This window comes from Lepidothrix coronata, unplaced genomic scaffold (assembly GCF_001604755.1).
Source record: "Lepidothrix coronata isolate B3197 unplaced genomic scaffold, Lepidothrix_coronata-1.0 Scaffold277, whole genome shotgun sequence".
Taxonomy (NCBI): domain Eukaryota; kingdom Metazoa; phylum Chordata; class Aves; order Passeriformes; family Pipridae; genus Lepidothrix; species Lepidothrix coronata.
Window position 1 is genome coordinate 471155 of NW_016690457.1, and position 21634 is coordinate 492788.

At 45.7% G+C, this 21634-nt stretch overlaps 1 protein-coding gene across 2 annotated transcripts in view; it reads right to left on the reverse strand.

Moving 5' to 3' along the window:
- The window catches only part of INSR (insulin receptor), a 49206-nt gene extending 32275 nt beyond the window's left edge, over positions 1–16931 (reverse strand). Inside the window, exons 1-2 of one of the 2 annotated variants that reach the window (XM_017836372.1) lie at positions 16850–16931; positions 8109–8660 (exon numbers count right to left, since the gene is read on the reverse strand). In XM_017836372.1, the coding sequence (XP_017691861.1) occupies positions 8109–8660; positions 16850–16931 (634 nt within the window). Of the gene's footprint in view, positions 1–8108; positions 8661–14522; positions 15128–16849 lie in introns of those variants that run through there. The other variant, XM_017836373.1, reaches the window with a different exon arrangement.
- Between the last annotated feature and the right edge of the window lie 4703 nt (positions 16932–21634).

A 21634-nucleotide genomic window follows, 5' to 3' on the forward strand; every position in this document is an offset into this window, starting at 1 on the left:
AGAGAGACTGTCCTTCTCAATAGCAATTCTAAACCTATTTTGAAGAAGGAAGAAGGAAATTCCAATGATAAAACTTTCTGGACATGAACAGGTGCTGAGTGTCCCGCCCTGTTTTGTCAGTTCATTTAAATCTAGATTTACAAGGAATCCAGACTCTTCACATGAAACCATTATACCCACTCAGTCAACATTTAAGTACCACATGGAGCCAAAGTTAAATCTCTGTTTGTTTTACATGTCACAAGCCAAAATAAAGCCATGCTGACGACTCTCCAATGACGTCAGCCCAGTGCCCCTCAGTACCCTCTGCTAAAAAATCAAGATAAAGGCTCTGAAGGCACAGGGCTGTGATCCAGTATCTCCCTGCACACTTATGCAATACCAGAAGAAAACTTGGGACCCAAGCCTGGAATAACTAAAGGTTCATCCCAAGCAGCTCAGCCAGGACCCCCACAACCTTCCCTGACTCAACCTTTTTTCTCTCCCACCCACTGGCCCTAATTAAGCAGCATAAACACCCCAGCAAGTCCATTCACATCCCTCCAATGGGAACTCGCAGACAATTATAGGATATAATTGGGAAGTCTAATCATTGAACTTGTACCCAGCTATTGTTACAAAGCTGAGAGGAGGGTGAGTGTTGCTTCCTCCAGGACATGGTTGGTTATTCCCCAGCTCTGTAATTAATCAAAAGGTCCTGAAATCCTCAACCTTTCAGTGAGAAACAGTCTTTGTGCTGGTCACACCTGGGGGGTTTTGACCTTTTTTGTGTTTTATTTTGTGGTTTTTGTGTTTTGTTGGCGTTTTTTAAACACAAAATTTATTTACAAAGGCAATCCCTGTCAAATCCAATTCCTGACAGAGAAAGATGTTTTAGAAAACTTTGCCAAGTGACATATTTCAGTGAGTCTGCTCACACTCTCTGAATACACTTCTTTGTATGGACCCAACAGTTCACAATCCCTTTACTGCCTTGAACAACAAATATTTCCAGTTCTTTCCTTGCAAAAATCAAAGAATACTTTACCATCATCCAGCTTAAATTTATTTTGCTCTATTTGCCTAAATTCGTGAAGGGACATCAGAATTCCATCTGATTTAGAATACTCTAATAATTAATTACAAGTTTTAATATTTAAAATACAGAACAACTGTTCTTGCCCTCATGAAGGAGGGGTGAAGAGAGGAAAACATACAGGACATATAAGCTGGCTAATTCCTTATCCTCACTTACAGCACCAAAGCACCCCGAACATCCAGCAGGATTTGCTGTGAATGAAACACCTCCTCCTCCCTGAGCAAACACCTCACACTACGTGAACCATTTCCTGCTCTCCCATTCAGGCATTAACACACATTAACTGTCGCTCAGAATTATTACTTTATTATTGTTTTTACATTCTCTGACTTCCCACGCCCATGCCTGTGCCCAGACAATGGCATTTTGGTGTCTGCCAAGTGTGCTCGGTCTCCTGTATTTTATCTAACAAGGGGTAGTGCAGGTTCCCTTGTTTAAGCAAATAAGGTGACTTGGAACTGCTCTTGGAGCGGGATAAGTAAGTGTTGTACCTGAAGCACTTGTGGCACAGCACCCTTGGCACTCACAAGGGCCAACATCACCACTGAGGATCGAACAGGGGTTTAAAAACACCTCGAGTAACATCAGTGCTGAGCCACTGCACGTGAAGCCTTAAACGCCTCTCAGCCTCCTCAAGGGCCTAGACTTAAATAACAAGTGTTTTGGAGAGAGGGCTAAGGGTGAAAGAATTAAAATAGCAACTCAGATCAAACCAGATGAAAACTTTTTCAGTTTTCACTGTATCAGCAGCAAAATACCTCATTCTCCTTTTTAACTCATAAAAAACCTCTTGCCTTGACAAGACCTCTGTACAGAAATTAAGATATCTAAACTATGTGGAGGAATTATCTGTATTTAATGTGTATTAACTGCCAGATGAGTAATTTTTCTATGATGTTATTTTTCCAAAGTTCTAAAGATAAAAAGGATCAGACAGTGTGGTTGGGAATTGTGACAGGAGAAGAAAATCTTCACTCCCAAGTAAAGGTGCAGCAGTGAAGAACCTGAAGAAACATCAGTGTGGTGAGACCACGGGAGCTGCATGTGAGAGGATTTCTCAGTGAGTTGAAACCTTTTTGTATTGAAATCCTACAGTCTTGTGTCACCCCAGGGTAGTGGAGAAAAGCTGCTTCTTCACAAGTTTTGTTTGTTGTTTTTAAAGTAGAATACTCTTAAATAGCCATTTGTATGGAGGGACTGTTTCCACCCCTTTTCCCCCAATTCTGGGCTGTATCACACCCCCAAGCACCGTAAATCTCTTTACTACTCTTAATAAGTTCAAGTGAATTAGTTTAGGGTGTCTCAGTGTTGGTGAACACCCCAACAACCCCAACCAGGGGCCCTCAATGAAGCTGTTCCTTGGCAGGGGTCAGCACAGACACCCTGGTGAGATTATCTGGTGTCAACTTCCATCTGGCTTTTGTCAGGGCTAGCAAAGAGAAAAAAGGCAGCTCTTATCAGATCTCCAAATAAAAGGAGCACTTCCACTACTACTTCATGTAGTAGCAACTGCAAAAATTTCCTTTGTGTTTGAAGCTTTAAAAATATCTTGCCCTTGGGGTTGGCTGAGTCTGTTCAGTGCTTCAAGCCCCCTTTCCCATACAAAGGTAATAAAACCAAGCTGATGGTTACAGACATTCCCAGCACATAAAAATTACAGGAAGCTGTTGCTAAGTAATATAAACACCACAAAATGTTTCCCACACACACCTCTGAACTTTGTTATTCAAACCTGCCTTGAAGACATTCAGAGTTGTAGAGTTTCTGCTGGCACTGCTCTCTCTGAAAGCCCTCGGTGCTATTTCACAGTAGTTGAAGGACATTTCAGGCTGAGCAATGTTTTCCTCAGTGCTTTGTCATGTTGCTTGTACTTCCTCACCTGTCCCCTATCTGTCACAGAATTTTCCCTGGATAAATCACAGGAAAATTAAAGAGAGATTCGGTTGTGTCCCTTTGTCTCCAGATCTGCTTTCCCAACATCACAGAAAAAAAAAATATCATGGAATATCCTGAGCTGGAAGAGATCCACAAAGATCAGAGTCCAACTCCTGCTTTGCCCCAAAAATCACAGCCCAAAATCTGGACAAACATTATTATCTTCACACAGAATCTTTCTTTAGCAGCTCCTCTACATGTCAGTTATTCCAGGCTGTCATCCCTTCCATCTGTTGTTTTATGTCCCCTTCAATGGGCCCTAATTGTTTCATATACTTTCCACAAATTTAGTATTCTACCACAACTTCCAAATTGCACTAATTGAGACACAACTTTTGTTTTTAACACACAAAGCAAGATAATAAATGAAAGAAAGAGTCTGTCGACAGACCTGGAATGGCCCAGACACTTAGTAACTCACATTTCCTGGTAATGAGAAATCCCAAGACCAAGAATAGATTCCTGCAAAGGTTTCGTTTGGGATGAACAGAACTTGAATTTCATCATATCCTCTAAAGAATGAAGTCTGTATTTCATAGAACTATATAATGAATCCTAAAATGGTTTGAATTGGAAGGGACCTTAAAGCCCACCTTGTTCCACCCCTGCCATGGGCAGGGACATCTTCCCCTATCCCAGGTTGCTCCAAGTCCTGTCCAATCTGGCCTTGGACACTTCCAGGGATGGGGCAGCCACAGTTGCTCTGGGCAACCTGTGCCAGGGCCTCACCACCCCCTGAGTAGGGAATTTCTCCCTGATATCCAGCCTAAATATTTCCTCTTTTAGTTTAAAACTATTCCTCTTTTTCCTATCACTATCTGGCCCTATAAAAATTATTTCGGACATCCATCCTTATATTCCAGGAATGTGGCCCTTCAGTATCCACCAAGGGACTGTCTGAGACTGCAGATAATTTTCCTGGTAACTTTTATTTGGCCATTCTACTTTTCCTTCCTATTACCTTACTCCACTTCCAGATGACCCAAAATGCAATAAAAGGCTGAACTTGACTTTATAATTACACTGTCAAACCCAGCAAACTGCTACAAGTTTTGTATGGACAGAGCAGCCTGAATGCAGAGGGAATTGGCAGGAAATCCTATTTCAGAGGGAATTGTTCCTTCCTCAAGTGGAGTGACAGACATATAGAAAGAAAAAAAAAAAAAGTGGAAAAATGCAAAATATGAAAATCATGTTTGGCAGATCCAGACCAAGGTCTAGGACGTGGCATTTCCAGCATTTTTGTTGTCTGCATTCTTCAGCAAAGACTCTCTCTGCAGGAACGTGCTGCACAGAACCAAAAAGTGTGGTTTTATGGCAATAAAAGTAAGAACACATGGGAAAAAAACCTGTTAAAAATGTGAGTGGAGAGGTACAAAACCCGCAGAGCAGGAACAGCATTTGGCTGCCATAACCAGCATCAGGCTAGACCCAAATTCCAACCAGACTACATATTTCTCTCCCTTCCTACCCAAAATACAACATGAGTTGGCCTTAACTGAACCGACTTGCTTTTCACACCAACACAAGTGACTTAGGGGAAAAAAAAAGAAAATAAAACCCCGAGGAAGCACATCCCGACAGATCCCAATCCATGGTGAATCCACCTACACACCCCTGCACTCAGACACAGATTCCTCAATATTGAAACTGGTTTTTTAAAGGGTGCAGCTGGCCACAAACGATTTCAGTTCCTCCCCACTGGTTTCATCCCTAACCTTCGCTCCAATGTCTGGAAGAAGATCCTTTACTTTGTTGTCTCCAACATGTTATCACCAAGTGAAAAAAATTTCCGGGCTGGAATTGTAGCTGCAAGGATGATTCAGAGCCCTGGATGTGTGCCTTGGAGATAATTCTATGCTGTAACTGAAAGTTAGTCTTGGAGTTAACCGGGATCTTTGTGCTGATTAAATAAATACCAAAGAGGCAGGATGGTGAGAGCGAGAAGGGCAAGGTCAGGGAATGGTGTGGAACAGATGGGGGATAGCTGGGAACACACTTCAACCTCAACCATTGCCATCTCCCTTCCCACATACAAGGCATTTCAAGGAATTACAGAATTGTTAACGTCGGAAAAGACCTTTAAGATCATCAACACAGCAACTCCACTAACCCATGTCCCTAAGTGCCACATCCACACATTTTTTGAACACTTCCAAGGATGGTGGCTCCACCGCTGCCCTGGGCAGCCTGGTCCAATGCTTTCCAGCCCTTTCCATGAAAAAATTTTCCCTAAATATCCAACCTAAATCTCCCCTCTGGCAACCTGAGGCCGTTTCCTCTCATCCTGTCACTTGTTACCTGGGAAAAGACCAACGCCCACCTGGCTGCATCCTCCTGGCAGGGAGTTAATTTTCTGTGACATCCTTCAGCCTTCCCACATGTGCTCTCCCAAACTTCTTGCCCACCTAATTTTCTCCAGCAACTCTCCAAGCTTTGCAAGCTGGAAAAGCTGGTCAGTTTGGGACTTGCCTCTGTCAATTGATACACACTCTGTAACATCAAAACCATCAATATTTACATATCCTTTGGGATTTTTCACAGTCCCAGGGCAGCAGTGCTCTCCATCTCCAGCAGTGCTATGAGTTTAGACAGCAACAACTTCCCATCCCGAGATGCAAACCAAAAAATAGGAAGCAGGAGATTCTACACCAAAACAAACCAGAGGTACAAATAACCTATGTTAAAACACACAAACCCAAACTTCCCTATGAAAATTATACTGAAATTGCTACATTTAGAAGAAGAAGAGAAAAAATAAAAGAGAACGCACTTAAAACCAGAGAGCCAGGAGAATTCAGACCTGCTTTAGCTGTTGAAGATTCCCAGATAAGCTGAAAAAACGCAGAGGGAAAGATTTCATGACATTAATTCCCTGAGTACTGGGAGTTGCTGTGAGGCTCTTCTGGCTAAGGAAAGCCAAAATACAATTCACACAAGCTCTTAACGATCTTGACACAACAATTACACATGCTAAGGATACATTATGGGCTGGCACCAGAACAGAGGATGCAGCGATTCCACCAGCAGGTTCACTAAATAAATGTCACTTAATCTCCACCACCTTTCCCGTCGCATGTGCTCAAGAGTCTAAATGCTCCTCACAAATAGTCTAAAAAGTCCAAAAGACCACTCAGGCTGTCAAAATAACTTCAGAAATACACGGGAAGGTGTCACAAGGCACAGGACAATTCACACCCCAGGGTGCTGAAAACACCAGGTACCAAAAAATTAAAGTACAAAAAATTAAAGTTCAAAACAAAGATAAACCCAGCTTGTTAAGTGGTTTGGGAAATGCAGCCTAGTCACTGCCCAAATATGCAGGAGCACTGCTTCTCCACAGCTTCTGCAAGGAAAACCAGATGGGAGCATCTGTATACAGTGACTTTTGGAACCATTTTCCAATTTAAATCTCAATTTCTAAGTCAAACAGACGTAGTAACTGAGTTCAGTTACTGTGGTGCTGAATTGGTGTCCTCCAACAAACTCAGTGAACGTGTACCAGAGGCTCAGGAGCTGAGATTCCTGTCCCAGTGGTAAAATATTACATTCCTACAGGTTTCATGGATATAGGCAGTTGTATAAAGGAGAGAAACCATACATTCCAGTCTGCTGTAGCACAGAAAAATTCACAGGAATTAGGGACACCATGGCCTGGCCACTGAAAAGCATCACTCAGACCTTTAATCTTATGAAACAGCAGAAAACAGAACACATGAAATGCATAAGAAACCAGGTTTCAGTGCTGATATAAGTGTATACCCCAAAGTTTATAAATAGAATGCTTTTTTTATTTTAAAAAAGGAACACACGTACATACTTGCATCTTCTTGCTCATACCCTGTTATTCTGGCCACAAAAAATGACCACTTTCTTTAAAAGGAAGCTGGACAATTTTGGGGTGAAGAGTAGCAGAGGGGAAACCACATTAATTGCATCAGTTTATGCACACTGGTAGGAATTCCTTCTCAAATTTGGCACTTAGCACTCAGAGTTGCCCTTTAAAGCTTGGCAAGAAATTCTCCCCAGCCCACAAGTTTCCTAATTTCGTCTCAGGACACACTGGTTCATTTGGATGCTCGACCTCCAGAAAGGCAGACAACCCTAAATGTGTCAGTCTCACCTCAGTTCACTTTGCTCCCCGTCAAGTCAGATTTGACATAAATCAAAGTAAATATATAATTAAAGCTAAACTTAAGGTCAGGTCCAAGTTCGGAAAAAACAAATCTGCATGAAATTAAAAGCAACTCTAGTAGAGTTCGAGAACTGGAATTCAGGAGTGTTCAGAGCTTTCTGAACACACCTTCTCACCTGAACCACAACCCTGGGCTCAAACCCCATTATTTCACCCTCCAACCCATCCAGGTCCTCTCTCCTCCTTCCCTTTTCCTCTTCAGGTCTGACTTGGCTTCCTGCTTCTTACTCTATGCAAACACTGCTCACTCATCCAGGTATTTTAAATGGTCTTATGGCAGGAAGGTTTCAGGAAAAATGTTATTGCACCTTTCCAGAGTCACGTTTATTCCACAAAGACTTTTCTCTGCTGTCCTGTTCCCATTTGCTGCAGCCTTTCAGTCAGTCTGGACTTTTAAATCCCTACACAAGCACCAACAGAGATATTCAGAGCACCAACTATTATGCAAGACATCAGTTCCACTCACAGTCCACTAAAATGGGGAGCTCCAGGCAGTTCCTGACTCTCCAGAGAAACCAAACACACATTTTTGGATTCCTCATATATGCAGCTGAAAGAACTGCTCAAACAGCCCCATCACAAAGGTTCTCTCTTCACCTTCTAACACCAATTTTTAGCCTGGCTTTTATGAACCTGTGCTTAAAGACAGCAATCAACAGGTACCTGTTAGTTCTCCAACAGATCATAGAATGGTTTGGGTTGGAACAGACCTTAAAGATCATCCAGTTCCCACCTTCCACTAGCCCAGGTTATTCCAAGTCCCATCCAACCTGGCCTTGGACACTTTCAGGCATGGAGCATTCAAGACCCCTCTGGGCAACCTGTGCCAGTGCTTCACAGGACTGGAAGGTTAAAAACTGACAGCAGACCCACAGCTGAGCTCCACCACCGTGCACTCACCCCTCTGGCAGCGATCGTGTGTCCAGCAGCGCTCGATGAAAATGCCGTTTATCACAGTGGGGGGACAGTTGCTCTTCCCTTTCACGGTCCCAGGACACACATCTCCACACTCCTCCTTGTCATCCTTGTTGGCCACAATGTAGTTGTCCTCTACAGAATCCAGAATCCTTGACCAGTCAATGGTGGACAGGTAACACAACTCATTGTTCTTCTCAATCCTCACGGCACCCCGGGTGATGTTCATGAGGTTGTAGAGCCCGATCTCCTTCAGGTGAACCATCTCAAAAATCACCAGGGCATAGTTAAAGAACAGGTGAGTCCCCCTGATCACAGTGAGGTTGGGGAAAAGGCCCTTTAAACTCTCCAGGCCGTACACACGGAAAAGCAGCAAGTAGTCTGTGATCATGGTCAGCTTAGGAAAGCTGAGCTCACGGAAATCCTCTGGCTTGGTTTTAAACATCAGCAATATCTGCAAGTGGCCCTCGATCACAGTGCAGTTCTCCAGCATGTTCAGCCGGGTCAGGTTGTTGCGGATGTCCATGCTCCTGCAAACTGGGAGGCAAAGGAAAACGTTATTTATTTATTTAACAGAAGCTTAATTGTTTTGAGTTTCCTAAATACACAGTTTTGTCCGACTGCACGATAACCAGGACACGTGGCCCTCTCAGCAAAGCAGGCCTCAAGTGTTAAGAAATACACTGTGGGGAACATTCCCTGGTATTATGGTTACAAAATAAGACTGAAAGAGTATTTCATCATTTTTTTTGCCATTTTGAGTGTCTGTTGCCTCTGTCACGACTCAGTGGTAACACCAGTCCTGAGACATCCCTCACGAAAGGAAGAGACATCCAAGCAACTGAGGCTGTTTTCTCTAGACAATTGCCAGCGACACACCTACCTCGTCTCAGATTGTGCAATTAATGCCAGTGGATTAGAGGGAGTAATTTAGAATAGTTGCAGGGAGGGGAAGACATGAAAAGAATAATGGCCAGAGATGGTAGTGCTTGGGAAGAGAGCAGAAAAACCTGGAAATACACACAGGCAGGAGCACAGCTCACGCTTCTGCCCAGACTTTGCTGACAGGAGTCATTTACTACATTAGTAAGTTTTGCCCTGAGCATTCTTTTCAGATGAGGTGTTGGGGCTTTTTTGCTATTATTTTCTCAAGGGTGCAAATCTCTCTGTCTTGACTACCTGGGCAGTTTATTTAGCAGAACCAGTAACCTAAAGAACTGGCAAAGTGAACAACTACATGAAGCATAAATTAGAAGGTAAACAGAACAGTAGGAATCCAGGCACCAGCAGAAGGAAAAAAAGTTTGAATAGGAAAATATTTTTGTTAACTCTAAGCACAGGTAAGAAATCAAGAAGGAAATTCAGAGCCCCACACCAGCACAGCATAACAGAACTCACAGTGACAACCCTTTTGAAATTAAACGTCACAGAAACATCAGCCAGACCTTAATATTCAAATCCAGGTGGATTCTTCGTGAATATTTCTTTTTTGAACACTGCACCCACTTAAAGGATTCTCCCTTTTGTCTAAAGCTTAGAGAGCATCTTCCCTCCCCGCTTAAGAACAAAAAGCACAGGATCTTCCGCCTTTTTGTCACTGCATTTAAAGCTCATCAACTCTAAAATCACTACACCACAGCTTCAAGAGATTACCCAGCAACAACCAGGCCTTACAAAACTAATGCAGACACAAATATTTCATTGTTAGGATTGCCTGACTCCTCCTGGTTTCACACAGCCCACTGCTGTAGGGGTTAAAACCAAATTCTATGCAAATGTCTTAATGATTATTCAAAAATTTGCTCCACCGTAATAAAAAAAAACATATTAAATTTGGCAACACTAATATGGGACTTGAAGCAATGCTCTGGCCCAATGGGACTTTTTGGCACTGTATCCAAGTCGTTTCATAAATTGCTTTCTGGAAGAAAAAGTGCCTCAAAGATTAGGGATGTACTTGAAAAAGCAGGAAAGGAAGCCCGATGAGCAGCAAGCAGCAACCTCTCTGTCCCAGACTGGAAGTAACTCCAAAGCTGTCCTGCTGCACATCCCACCCTGGGGCTAAAAGAACTGGGAGAGCAACAGATTCAGCTGAAATACTCTGAATATTTATTGCAAATAAACTGGCATTTCCAAGGAAGCAAGTGCATGACAGCACGGGGCAGTGGTTTCTTCATGAAAGAAGTAACAGAAGGACAAATAAAACTCACTGTACAAGTCACCACAACAGTAAAACTCAGATAAATTCAAAATCCAACATCTTGGTTCTTATTTATTGGTGGTTCTCATTATTGTTGAGCACACAGGCAGTGCTGAGGTGGTACCCAGGGCCAGCTGCTGTCTCACAGGATAAAGTCCTGCCTGTTGGAATGTGACCTTAAGGAAGAGGAAAGGGAAAAAAATACAGCTCAGCTCTCCAGACTAGGAATTACTTTGTAGAGTAAGAGCTGCAGGCTATTGCTGTGGCTCAAGGCCATGAGATGCAGATACACACTGAGCATAATTGCCTCAGTCTTTCATCCTTTTGCCTAGAATTAGGTAAGTCACCAGGAACTGGACACAAGCTGGCCCCAGACAAGCCCTTTGCCCACAGCCATCCCTGCTCAGCTCCATGGAAAGAGAACCCTGAGTTTGGGTGGAAAGATCTCCAGTTTGGTACAGTCAGGACCAGGCCCTCCTGGTGCTGTGGCTGCATTTCAGGCTGTAGAGATCTTCCTATCGTCCAGGAGCAGAGCTAAGGAACTTGGTCTGAAGGAGCTATTCTAGGTGGGAACTGTTGCATCACCTCAGCACCTCAGGGTGGGTGCCCAGCACTGAGGGAATTCCTGATCCTCTTTGGCAGAGGAACAGATACACACCCAGCCAGGCTTCACAGAGAGGATTATCATGGAATCACACAATGGTTTGGGTTGGAAGGAACCTTAAAGCCCATCCAGTCCCACCCCCTGCCATGGGCAGGGACACTTTCCACCAGACCAGGTTGCTTCAAGCCCTGTCCAACCTGGCCTTGGACACTTCCAGGGATCCAGGGGCAGCCACAGCTTCTCTGGGCAACCTGTGCCAGGGCCTCACCTCCCTCACAGGGAAGAATTCCTTCCCAATATCCCATCTAACTCTGTCCTCTGGCAGTGAGAAGCCATTCCCCTTGTCCTGTCCCTCCATCCCTTTTCCAAAGGTCTGCTCCCATCAAACCCCAGCCTGGTCTCTGCAGCCCTGGAGATCACAGCTCTCACCACCTTCCTAAACACTCAAAAGCAGTTAAATTACACTGTCCGTGAACCTGATTCAAATAATTCCGGGCTTCTAGAGATCACCACTAACATAAGCCATGCTGCTCCTGGTCCAAACAACCTGAAAGCTGCTCAAAGATCTGCTAACCTCCTCAAAAAATCCAACAACTTAAACATTCACACAGGACACAAACCTCCCTTGCTTCCAGCTCTCCCCATTCTGACACGGATTCCCCACTGGAGGTGGCCAAAGGCTAAGAACACCCAATATTTTGAGATGTGTGACAGAACAAAGGTTTGCTGAAGCTGAATCTAAAAAGAGACAGGTGGAGCTTTTGAAAAGTTAAAGAATCATATAAATCTACCAGAGCTGGGAGTACAACATCCACAGTCCATCAGCTGTTTGCATTTTACAACTGTTTTTGTATTTTTCACCCATTTTAAGCCCAAGACAGAATGCATTATTGGTCATGAGTGCTGCCAGCAGACTTGACAGGGGGTTCCACACATTCTAGCAAACCAGGATGTCCTCTGAGTTATCCAAACTCTGCTGCTTCCAAAGCTGAGCAGCAGCAATGGAATAATGGTCACATCCTCTGCTCCAGCACTGGGGGTTCTGCACCAGCCCTTTAGTGGAAGGATGTCAAACACTGCTGGGAGCCTGGTATGGAAACTCAGGAGGCTTTCAGAGTACATTAGAGGTTTGTTTCTGAAATAAACAACTGAATAAAAGACTAATATAGTTGTAAATCTACACAGATTAAATTTTTTTTACCATTTTTTTTCCACATTGAGATAAAAATCACAGTTAACTATTTTTCATGTTCTACTTCAGTTTAGTTTTTAAGTGGCAAGTACCACTAGAGTATCTGAGCTCCTTTTCTTTACCCCCTCAAGTAGAATAATAAGGAATTAGAACATCTGAGACAAAATATGTTTTTTGGTTGGAGGTTTCTCCATCCTTTCAGGTCTCTGAATTTGCAGCAGTTTGTATCTCCTGTTCATGCAGTAGCTGTTTAAGTCATCCCATAAATTTATTGTTACCAAGACAACAAGAAGCAGTTCAAAGCAAAGTAATAAGCATTTTTCCACAGCTTCCCTCAATAGTAGTTCTTTTGCAGGGACAGGGGAATTACTCAACCATTCATGATGAAGGCAAGGCAAGTCTGATCCCAGAAGATGGAGAGCAAAGTTGAACCATCAATTGTAGCACAGACAACCTGGTTTCAAAAAACACATAAATCTGTTTTCAGGGAACTAAAAATCACAAATTGATTCTCCAGTAGTAGGGCCCAAAGCTACTCCTATGCAAACTACTGGCAAAACCTCTACTACACATAAATTCCTGAATTTCAGCAGAACCAGAGCACAGCTGCCAGAGGAAGCACATCCTCCATCCCTGCTACCAAGCTACTCACAGGAACTTCAAAAACTGAATAAATCATTGTAGACATGTTCCATCAGCCTCTCCCCCCCAACACCAAGTTGAACACATCAAACAAACAAACAAATCCCAAGATGCTGAAACCTCTTGGACAAACTGGTTTGGTAACAACCTTCAAATCCTGAATAAAGAAACCAGATCTGATGTCAGAGGTTAAGTTTTCAAGATAGAGTCTAACCAGGGGAATAGGTGGAACTTAAACCTTGTTTATAGTAAATCATGTGGATACCAAACCTTAATGATTCACTGCTTCAGAGCTCTGGCCTTTAACAATAAAGACCAGTGTAATCTGGCACAGAAGGCTCACAAACCATTTGAGGTAACTATCAGTTAATTCTGCTTTTTTATAGTGTTTGCTGCCTACCGAATAAACAAATCACACTCGCTTTGGTCGAGCCAAAAGCTTTGCAATTCTACATAAGGTAGTGGTATTAGGAAACTGGCAAAAGGACTTTAGGGTTTTTCTTGGGATAACTGCTGAGACAGGAAAACATCCTGTTAAGTGACATGACAGTGGTAAGAACTGTAAGACAGTTCTACCTACTGCAGCAATAGTTTCATAAACATACAAACCATCTAATTATGAAATGTGAATTTTTAAGCTTCAGTTTTGCACCTCAGACATTTAGATCTGAGCAATGAGCTGGATATGGACGTCAAAGTGAGCCCCTCAGGGAACATCTCAGATGCCTGTTACCTCCCACAATTCACATTGGCACCACTGAGTTGAGGGAAAACCTCTCACGGAGGTCACCCAAAGCACAGATAAGCTCCCAGCCTGGCCTACAAAGCCTGGTTTGGGCTATCTTTATGCTCTCCTCATTCAATTCAAAACACAAGAGAAAACAGGACTCATCCTGCCCTGTTTTCCAGGCAAAGATAATCAGCAGTGAGGCGACAACATCCCAGGACCACGGAGATCACTCAGGGTAACAGCTCAAGTCAGTGTCGATGGCAACAGACCTAAAGATCCTCCTGCTTCAAAGGCAGCAGGAACAGGTTCTACACATTGCCAATATCAACATTATTTACATTCCACAAGATAGTCACCCCAAAACTGACCTCCAGAAAGCTCTGGGGTTTTACACTGCTCAGAGACAGTAAGTGCTGCCTCTCTCCAGAACAGTGAGAGGACACACTGGGACAGCACACGGACACGGCTGGTGCTGGGTTTGGTACAGCCTTGCCCTCCTGCACTCACTCTTACTATTTTACACTCCTGGGAGCACAATTTCATTCTAGACTGAGTCTCTCAACACCAAAAATTGACACAGGGTTGAGGTGGGACAAGGGGGCAGTTTCTTAATGAGTTTCCAAGCCTTCTGTGTGAGCCAGATATAATTAAGAAGCAACCTACTTTTAAGGGTAGTACTACCGCAATACCCAGTGAAATTTGTCCCACATGATGATTTAGACGGAGAGATCTCAGTTAGATTCCCAATTCCCACATCAGCAGCAGATAATGCATGTGCAGCACCCAAATTTAGGGCCCGAGTTTAGAAGGGGAGGAAGTGTACTCCAAACTCTAGAGAGTGCATTGATTAGTTTTCCACTAACCACAAAAGGAGACCAGAGCAAGTTGTTCCATTAGTAGATGCCTAAAACTAGGTGAGGTAAATCCCACCCCAAATACCACAGCTAATGAACTGATAGGCATGAGTCATGTGTGAGATTTATTTCAAGAAGCTGCATTATGTTTACACAGTGATAAAAAAATACACAAACCTGCTTTTCTTCCCAAAACAAGACGTATGGATCTTCATTTCATGCACAGGTTGGGTCTCCTTTCCTTAACCCTTGTTTCTGCTTGTGTCAGTAACTTCTGAACTCACCAACTACCTTCAGTCTCACTTAAGAGAGGAAGAGAGCTCTCACACAGAGTATTCCTAAAACACTTAGGGGATGGATTGAGGAGGGAAAACTCAGTGTCTGCATCCAAAGGATGTAAGTGTGAATGTAAACCACCCCCTCCATTTGCCTTCTGAACCACTTACACATTCTACATGCTGCTTTCCCCCAAACTGCTGCTGTCTAAAGGGGGAAGGGAAGGGAAAGACACAGGGCACAAGGAAAACTATGGATAGGGGGAATACTGTCACTAGAAAACAGCATTATCTCGGGGCCTGTCTGTGTGAGCACAGGGCTCCAACAAAGCTGCTCTCATCAGCCCGGTTGCTCAGGGAACAATTTGTTTGCTTATGCAACTCCTGTAGGTGCATTTCCCCTCTGAGCCAGGCTGGTGCCCTCTCGGTCCGGGTTGTTTTCCATCCCCACCGGAGAGCTCCATGACCTAATCATTCCCAGAAAACTGAGTCAAGCACCACAGCAGCTGAAAACCTTGTGAATTAGAGACTTGATGGTCCGAATTGTCTGCAAAATACTTTACAAAGTATTTGCACTGTATGAATAACATGAAAATATTCCAGCCCAGACTTTGCTTTAGTATCTTGTGCCCCTGTTTCTCCATCCATGAACTCAAGAACATGTAGTAATCCCACCTAGTAGTAATACAGCAAAGATTATGGAGTTAAGATCATAAACACATTTGCATCCCAAAAAGCAAATATGATTTAAATAAAGAACTAAATAACATGCTTCACTGTAGCAGTAATAATAACATTTTCAAATTAGGAACTGCTGGACTCAAGCTATATATGTATTTATTTATTATTAGTGCTATATGTTAACTGCCTTCACCCCTCTGATGGTAAGGGGCAGGTTTGCCCACACCAGTGGGACTGACCCTCCCAAGGTAACACTGAGCCACCAGCCTCCTTTAAGGCTTTGACCATAAAAACATATATGAGGAAGAAACTGGGGTATTTTTGAAATATGGAATTTGTCCTACTGCTGGAAAAAGAGGCTGTTTTATGGATAAATCCTGCTTTATTCCCTGAATACCATTCACACCCCAAAAATGTCACTGGATTGTCTATACTTGAACTGATTCTCTTGCTACCGCCTTTTCCAATGGGAATGTTAACAAGCAGATTGTCTATGGGAGAGATGATCCACAGATCCAGTCAGCTGTCTTTAAATAAATATTTCCCTTTTGTTAAAAAATCTGAAAAAATCACCCCAAATTAAAGAACCTGTAATTAAAGGGATTTCCTAAGCAAGTTTATTTAACGTAACCCACCAAAACAGCTCATAATTCTTAACCTCGAGCCAGACGTGGGTTTAACAAGCTTGTGACCTCCACCCCAACATCTTTACACCCCGTTTTTTTCTTTCTTTACAAGCCCCTGCGTAAACACAGACCATCCCCTCGGAGCATTCCCCCCTTTATACCTGGGGATTTGGCACCACTACCCAAAAGTGGTTAAAGACAAAATCTCCCCGTCTGGCCACGCTAAACCCTCCTGAAACCGGAGCCGGTTCTGAGGCGGCCGAGGAGCGGCGGGGGCAGAGGGCTGGAGAGGGGACCAGGAACGGGACCGGGGAAGGGGATTGGGGACAGACCCGAGAAGGGACCGGGGAGGGGGACCAGGGAGGAGGGAACCGGGGAGGGGGCCCGGGGAAAGCGATTGGGGTGGGGGACCAGGGAGCGGGGACCACGGAGGGGAGACCAGGGGAAGGGTTCGGGGAGAGGACCAGAGAGGGGAGCCAGGGAAGGGGGCTGGGGTGGGGGATCAAGGAGGGGGGACCCGAGGAGGGAACCGGGGAAGAGGCTCAGAGGAAGAGAACCAGGGCCAAGGAATCAGGGGAAGGAGCCCGGGGAATGAACCTGAGGAGGGGGCCGTGCCCTCCCCCGCGCCTGCCTCGGGCGCGGCCCCCGGTGACCCCCCGGCCCCATAGCGGGGGCCCGCGGGCCGGGACGCGCCGTCCGCTCGTCGCCGCAGCCCTTCCCGGTGCCGTGCTCCCTTCGATCCCAGCAGCCGCCAGGCCCTCCCGAACCGGGGGGTGAAGGTGACCCGGGAGCGCTCCGGGGCCGGGGCCGCGGCCGCGCTGCCCGCGGGCCCCACGCAGGTACAAAGGGCACGGCGGGGCCCGCTCTGCCGCCGGCGCCCCCTCCTCTTCCCTTCCCTTCCCTTCTCCCAGCCCCGACTCACTCTCTCCGCGGCCTCGGCCGCACCAGGCTCCCAGCACCACGGCCACGGCCAGCGCCGCCGCCGCCGCCGCTCTCGCTCCCATCCCCGCGCCGCCGCCGCCGCCGCCGCCCGGCGCGAATCAGAGCCCGCGGGGCGGGCGCGGGGGCCGGGCCCGGCCGAGCATCGCCGGTGGGAGCCTCGCGGAGCCCCCCCTTTATAGCGGCCGGCCCCTCCCTGCCCGTGCTGTCGGCCCCGGCCCGGCGGCCCCTTTCAGCGCAGGCCGGGCTGGCGGCGGCGCCCCGGCCAGTAAACAAGGGGCTGCCCCCGTCAGCTGGGAGCGGAGCGGGGCGGCGGCAAGAGGCGGCGCGGAGCCGGCGGGGACGGGACGGGACGGCCGGGGGAGGAGCGGCAGCAGCAGCAGCACCATCAATCCATCATCCATCCCTCCCTTCGTCCCTCCATCATCTATCCATCCCTCCCTCAATCCATCCACCTGCAATCCCCGGCCGTCTGTGAGACCCGCTGATGGGGAGCCGCTGTAGCCCCGGTAGCGTTTGAGAGAGTAAAACGGGGCGGTTTAGCAGCAGCATCGTGTCCTGGGTTCGAATGGAAAGAGAGGAGGTTGGGGTTGGATGTTTGGGAAAAATTGTTTCCTGGGAGGGTGGTGAGGTCCTGGCACAGGTTTTACCCGAGCAGCTGTGGCTGCCCCGTCCCTGGAAGTGTCCAAGGCCAGGCTGGACGGGATAGTGGAAGGTGTCCTTGCCCATGGCAGGGGGTGGAATGAGATGAGCTTTAAGGTCCCTTCCACCCTAAACCATTCTATGATTGTATGATCCTATCTTGCTGCCCCTGGCTGTGCCCGTGTCCCTCCTCCTCCTCCCATAAGGCATTTGGAGAGGATGAATTGCCCCCAGACCTCCCTGGACAGAGCTTGGGGTGAGGGCACTGCCCATTCACCAGCACAGAGCCCAAAGACCACTGCAGATTTCTGGTTCTTTTTCCTCTGGGATTCACCATTTGGTGCCTTTTTTAATCATCTCTGCGATGCGCTCACGCTAAGCCATGACAGTACGTTTCCTGGCAACTTCCAGTAATTTTATCTGGCTCTTGCTTTCAGCCATTTCTGCAAGACAAATGAGTTATAAACTGTTGGAATAAAGGTTTTTTAAAATTCAAATATGCTTGGTAAATAGACATGTTTCTTTAAAATCTTTCCCTCCCCATCTTCAGCTTACAGCAGATCTCACTTTGCTCACTCAATGGCCTTGGGCAGGCCAGCAGTGACCAGCAGGTCACTGTGCCTCAGCTCCTGTGTCTGGACATTGAATTGCACTATGGGTTTACACCCTTTAAATAATTGGTGTTACTTCTCCACATAAAGAATCATTGCAGTCGTCACAGGGCTGTGACAGAGCGGAAGGAGGTCATTGAAATCAGGGCAAGGCTAAGGGCCTGCTCTGACCAGCATAAGCAAGATTAGCTAGGGTAGTACCTGTGTGACAATAACTCCATCTTGCCATTCGCAGACTATTTAAATCCTGAGATGAAAGGCTCTGCCTAAGTGGGGATGCTTTCTCTGTGATCAGCACAGCAGATGCGTGTCTGCACAGCACACGAGCTGTTGATTCAGCCCTTTTGTGTGTCAGAACCGCCATCATGGGAAGGCATTTCCCCCATTTCTGTCCATTTTTCCAAATCCACACTGCTGCCTTGAGCTCACAAGTGCAGAGGGACTGGGAACATCACTCATCCTGGAATACTTCAGGAAGTAAGGGCAGTTAAGGAATGGAAATAAACAACAAAAGTATGCCTTCTCTGCTTGCAAATTAACCTGCTTTATGACTGTAGGCTTTGCATAAAACAGACAGAGCCAAACATCACCTAGACAGCTCGGGCTGTGTGGAATTTATACTCTGACTCTAATAGCAATCTCTTCCTGCTTACTCACTTATGTTCTTATTGCCTTTGATGTAATAATGATATCAGCTTACACATTGGCACAGGAGGATTAACGGCTACAGATTTATTATCTTTTCTTAAAATACTATTTTTAGTTTCTAATTACTGATTAAGAACATCGGGTTGCAATCTTTCCAGCATCTTTCCCATACACTCACTGCTACATATTCATCACGCTACAGCACACTTGGTTTGCAATCAGATAAACCAACAGGAGCAATGTGGGTGCAGAGAAACTAAGCCAACACCTGCTTACTCTTTTTTTTTTTTTCCTAATAGCTGCAATGCAGGCTCTTCTCTCATTTCTGATTCAAGAAACTACTAAAAATCAGTAGTTTGGTATATTAAATATTGACAACAGTCACATTTCTTTCTCTCCTCAGTGGTTAAGTGTCTGCTATGAACTGTGATACTTACAACCCATGGGGGTTCAGTTCTACATCCTCCTAATAAAATAAATACAGAGAGACTTGCAATAGAGTGTATCCACCTACCTGAACTGACAGAGACTTATTTATTTTGGTTTGTTTCATTCCTTATTTACATCACAGAATGGTTTGGGTGGGAAGGAACCTTAAAGCCCATCCAGTCCCACCCCCTGCCATAGGCAGAGACACCTTCTACCTTCCAATCCAGGTTGCTCCAAGACTCATCCAACCTGGCCTTGGACACTTCCAGGGACAGGGCAGCCACAGCTTTTCTGGGTAACCTGTGCCAGGGACTCATCACCCTTGCAGGGAAGAGTTTCTTCCCAATATCCCATCTAACCCTGCCCTCTGTCAGTGGGAAGCCATTCCCCCTTGTCCAAAGCCCTACTGCTCTGCCCTAAAGATGCTTCCACATCAAACCAACCCAAGGGTACCAACTTCCTAACAGATCCCAGCCCCTCCAGATCAATGCTACCAGGAACTGAAGTCCTTGGAAGCCCACCCCTGGCAGCCACATCCCTGGAGCAGGAACCCCCTTTGCAGGAATGAAAAGGGAAAGTGACTTTGTAAACCAGCTTGATGTTCCAGCAGTGACATCCTTACACTGACACAAGTGGACATGGAGAGAACATGGCTCAGCTTCCCTATCACCAGCATTTGCTGAAAGCTTCACACCTTGAAAACTGAACATATCTTTCTCTCTGTACACTGTAACCAAGCACACGTGGGTGGTTTTAGTCATACAAAATAAAGTTCCTTGCTAATTAATCAGTCAAGGAATAGTTAAGGAACACAAACTTTGTGCCCAAAAGGAGCTTTAGAGCAGTTGACTCACCAAGAAGTTACGTTGGTACCAGTTCTGTTTAAAGAACAAAACAGCTGAAAACCAGTTCAAGAGCCAAAGCCACACAGCAGGAGGCTGAGCTGAGGGCCAGAATTCTCCCTTTCTGCTTCACCCACTCAACAGTGGCCTTCTCTTAACAACAGGTTGCAACTGCCTGGGTGAAGAGTCACCCCATGACTCGAGTTGCTCTGTTTTTATTGATTTCCAGACATACTTTCCTACTCACAAGTTTCTCACTGTGCAGAACTCATGTTATCCAGCCTCCTGTCCTTTGAAGATGCAGCAGAGTTGCTGTTGAAGCCAACAGCCAAGTCTCTACATCGCTGGCAGGATGTTGCTGCAAAGGTTACAGAATTGACTTCTTGGTGACTAAACCTAAAGCTGAGAGTACAAAAGAGCTGACCTTGGAAAATTATCTCATCCTGTTTAGAGTCACACAGAACCATTTGCCAAATCTCTCAATATAAAATATTTCACATCATGGATTGACAGTTCCTTTCTTACCCTTCCTTCCGTCCACACCAAATCCGATAAGTGACTTTTCTTTCCTCGATGGGAGAAGGCTCAGAGGATGGAGATCCGGTCACTTTACATGCTAAGGACACAAGTCCCAGCTTTTTTACTATTGAAACAGGAAACACTGTCAGATCCTTCTGGAGAATTCTATTGTTACATGAGCAAATAAAACTTTTGGCCAAGGTGAAAATGGCAGAGGGCATCTCTCTGCTACATGCAGGTCAAAGACCTTGGAGATGGAGGATGCAAAGGAAATCACAGCTCTCCATGGCCAACGGCAGCACTGCCTTGTTTTATCTATTTTTTGTCTGGTTTCTGGGTTTGTTCAGTTTGATTTTTGGATGCCACAGAGGCAGATGCAATATTAGATTTACATTTCATTCCTTGTCAGAACATTTTGATCAAATTCAACATCAAATTTTTCAACTCGAAAGAACTACGTGAGCTGGGCCCAGATGTGAGACAGTCAGACAGACTGTCCTTATCCTCCATCCTTCCCTACAGCTTCTGCCCTACCCTGAGCCAGCCCCACGTGTGGTTTGCACAACCTGCTGCCAGGCACCCTGTTCTTTATCAGCCACCACGTTCGAGGCAGCGGCTGCAGCCGTGTCACCCACTCACAGCGCAGGCACACTAGGCTCCAGGACACCCACTGGCTACACCAGTTCTATCCACAGCTCACCCCCTCCTTCTTTGGTTCTGTATTTCCTTACACATTTTTGTTGATCTAGAGTCTAATTTGGAGGGATTGATGGCCCCACTGGCAGCGGGGATTCACAAACCCTTGGTGCTCCTCACTGCTTTAGCTCACAAGCTGCATTTTGGACAACGAGAACTCCCAGTTCCCGTTTGATAACCGGTTTGTTCTGTCGCTGGGAGACACGCCCTCTCTCTGTAAATGTTACAAATCAGGCATATCTGATCCATTATTCACTAACTGCTGCTGCTTCCCACTTCCAGCTCCTATTAGAGGGAGAGCTCATGCCAGAAATGTCACAGTGGCATCATGTGACAGGTGGTATTGATTTAGGTCCAGCAGGGTTTAATGTCACTCCTGTT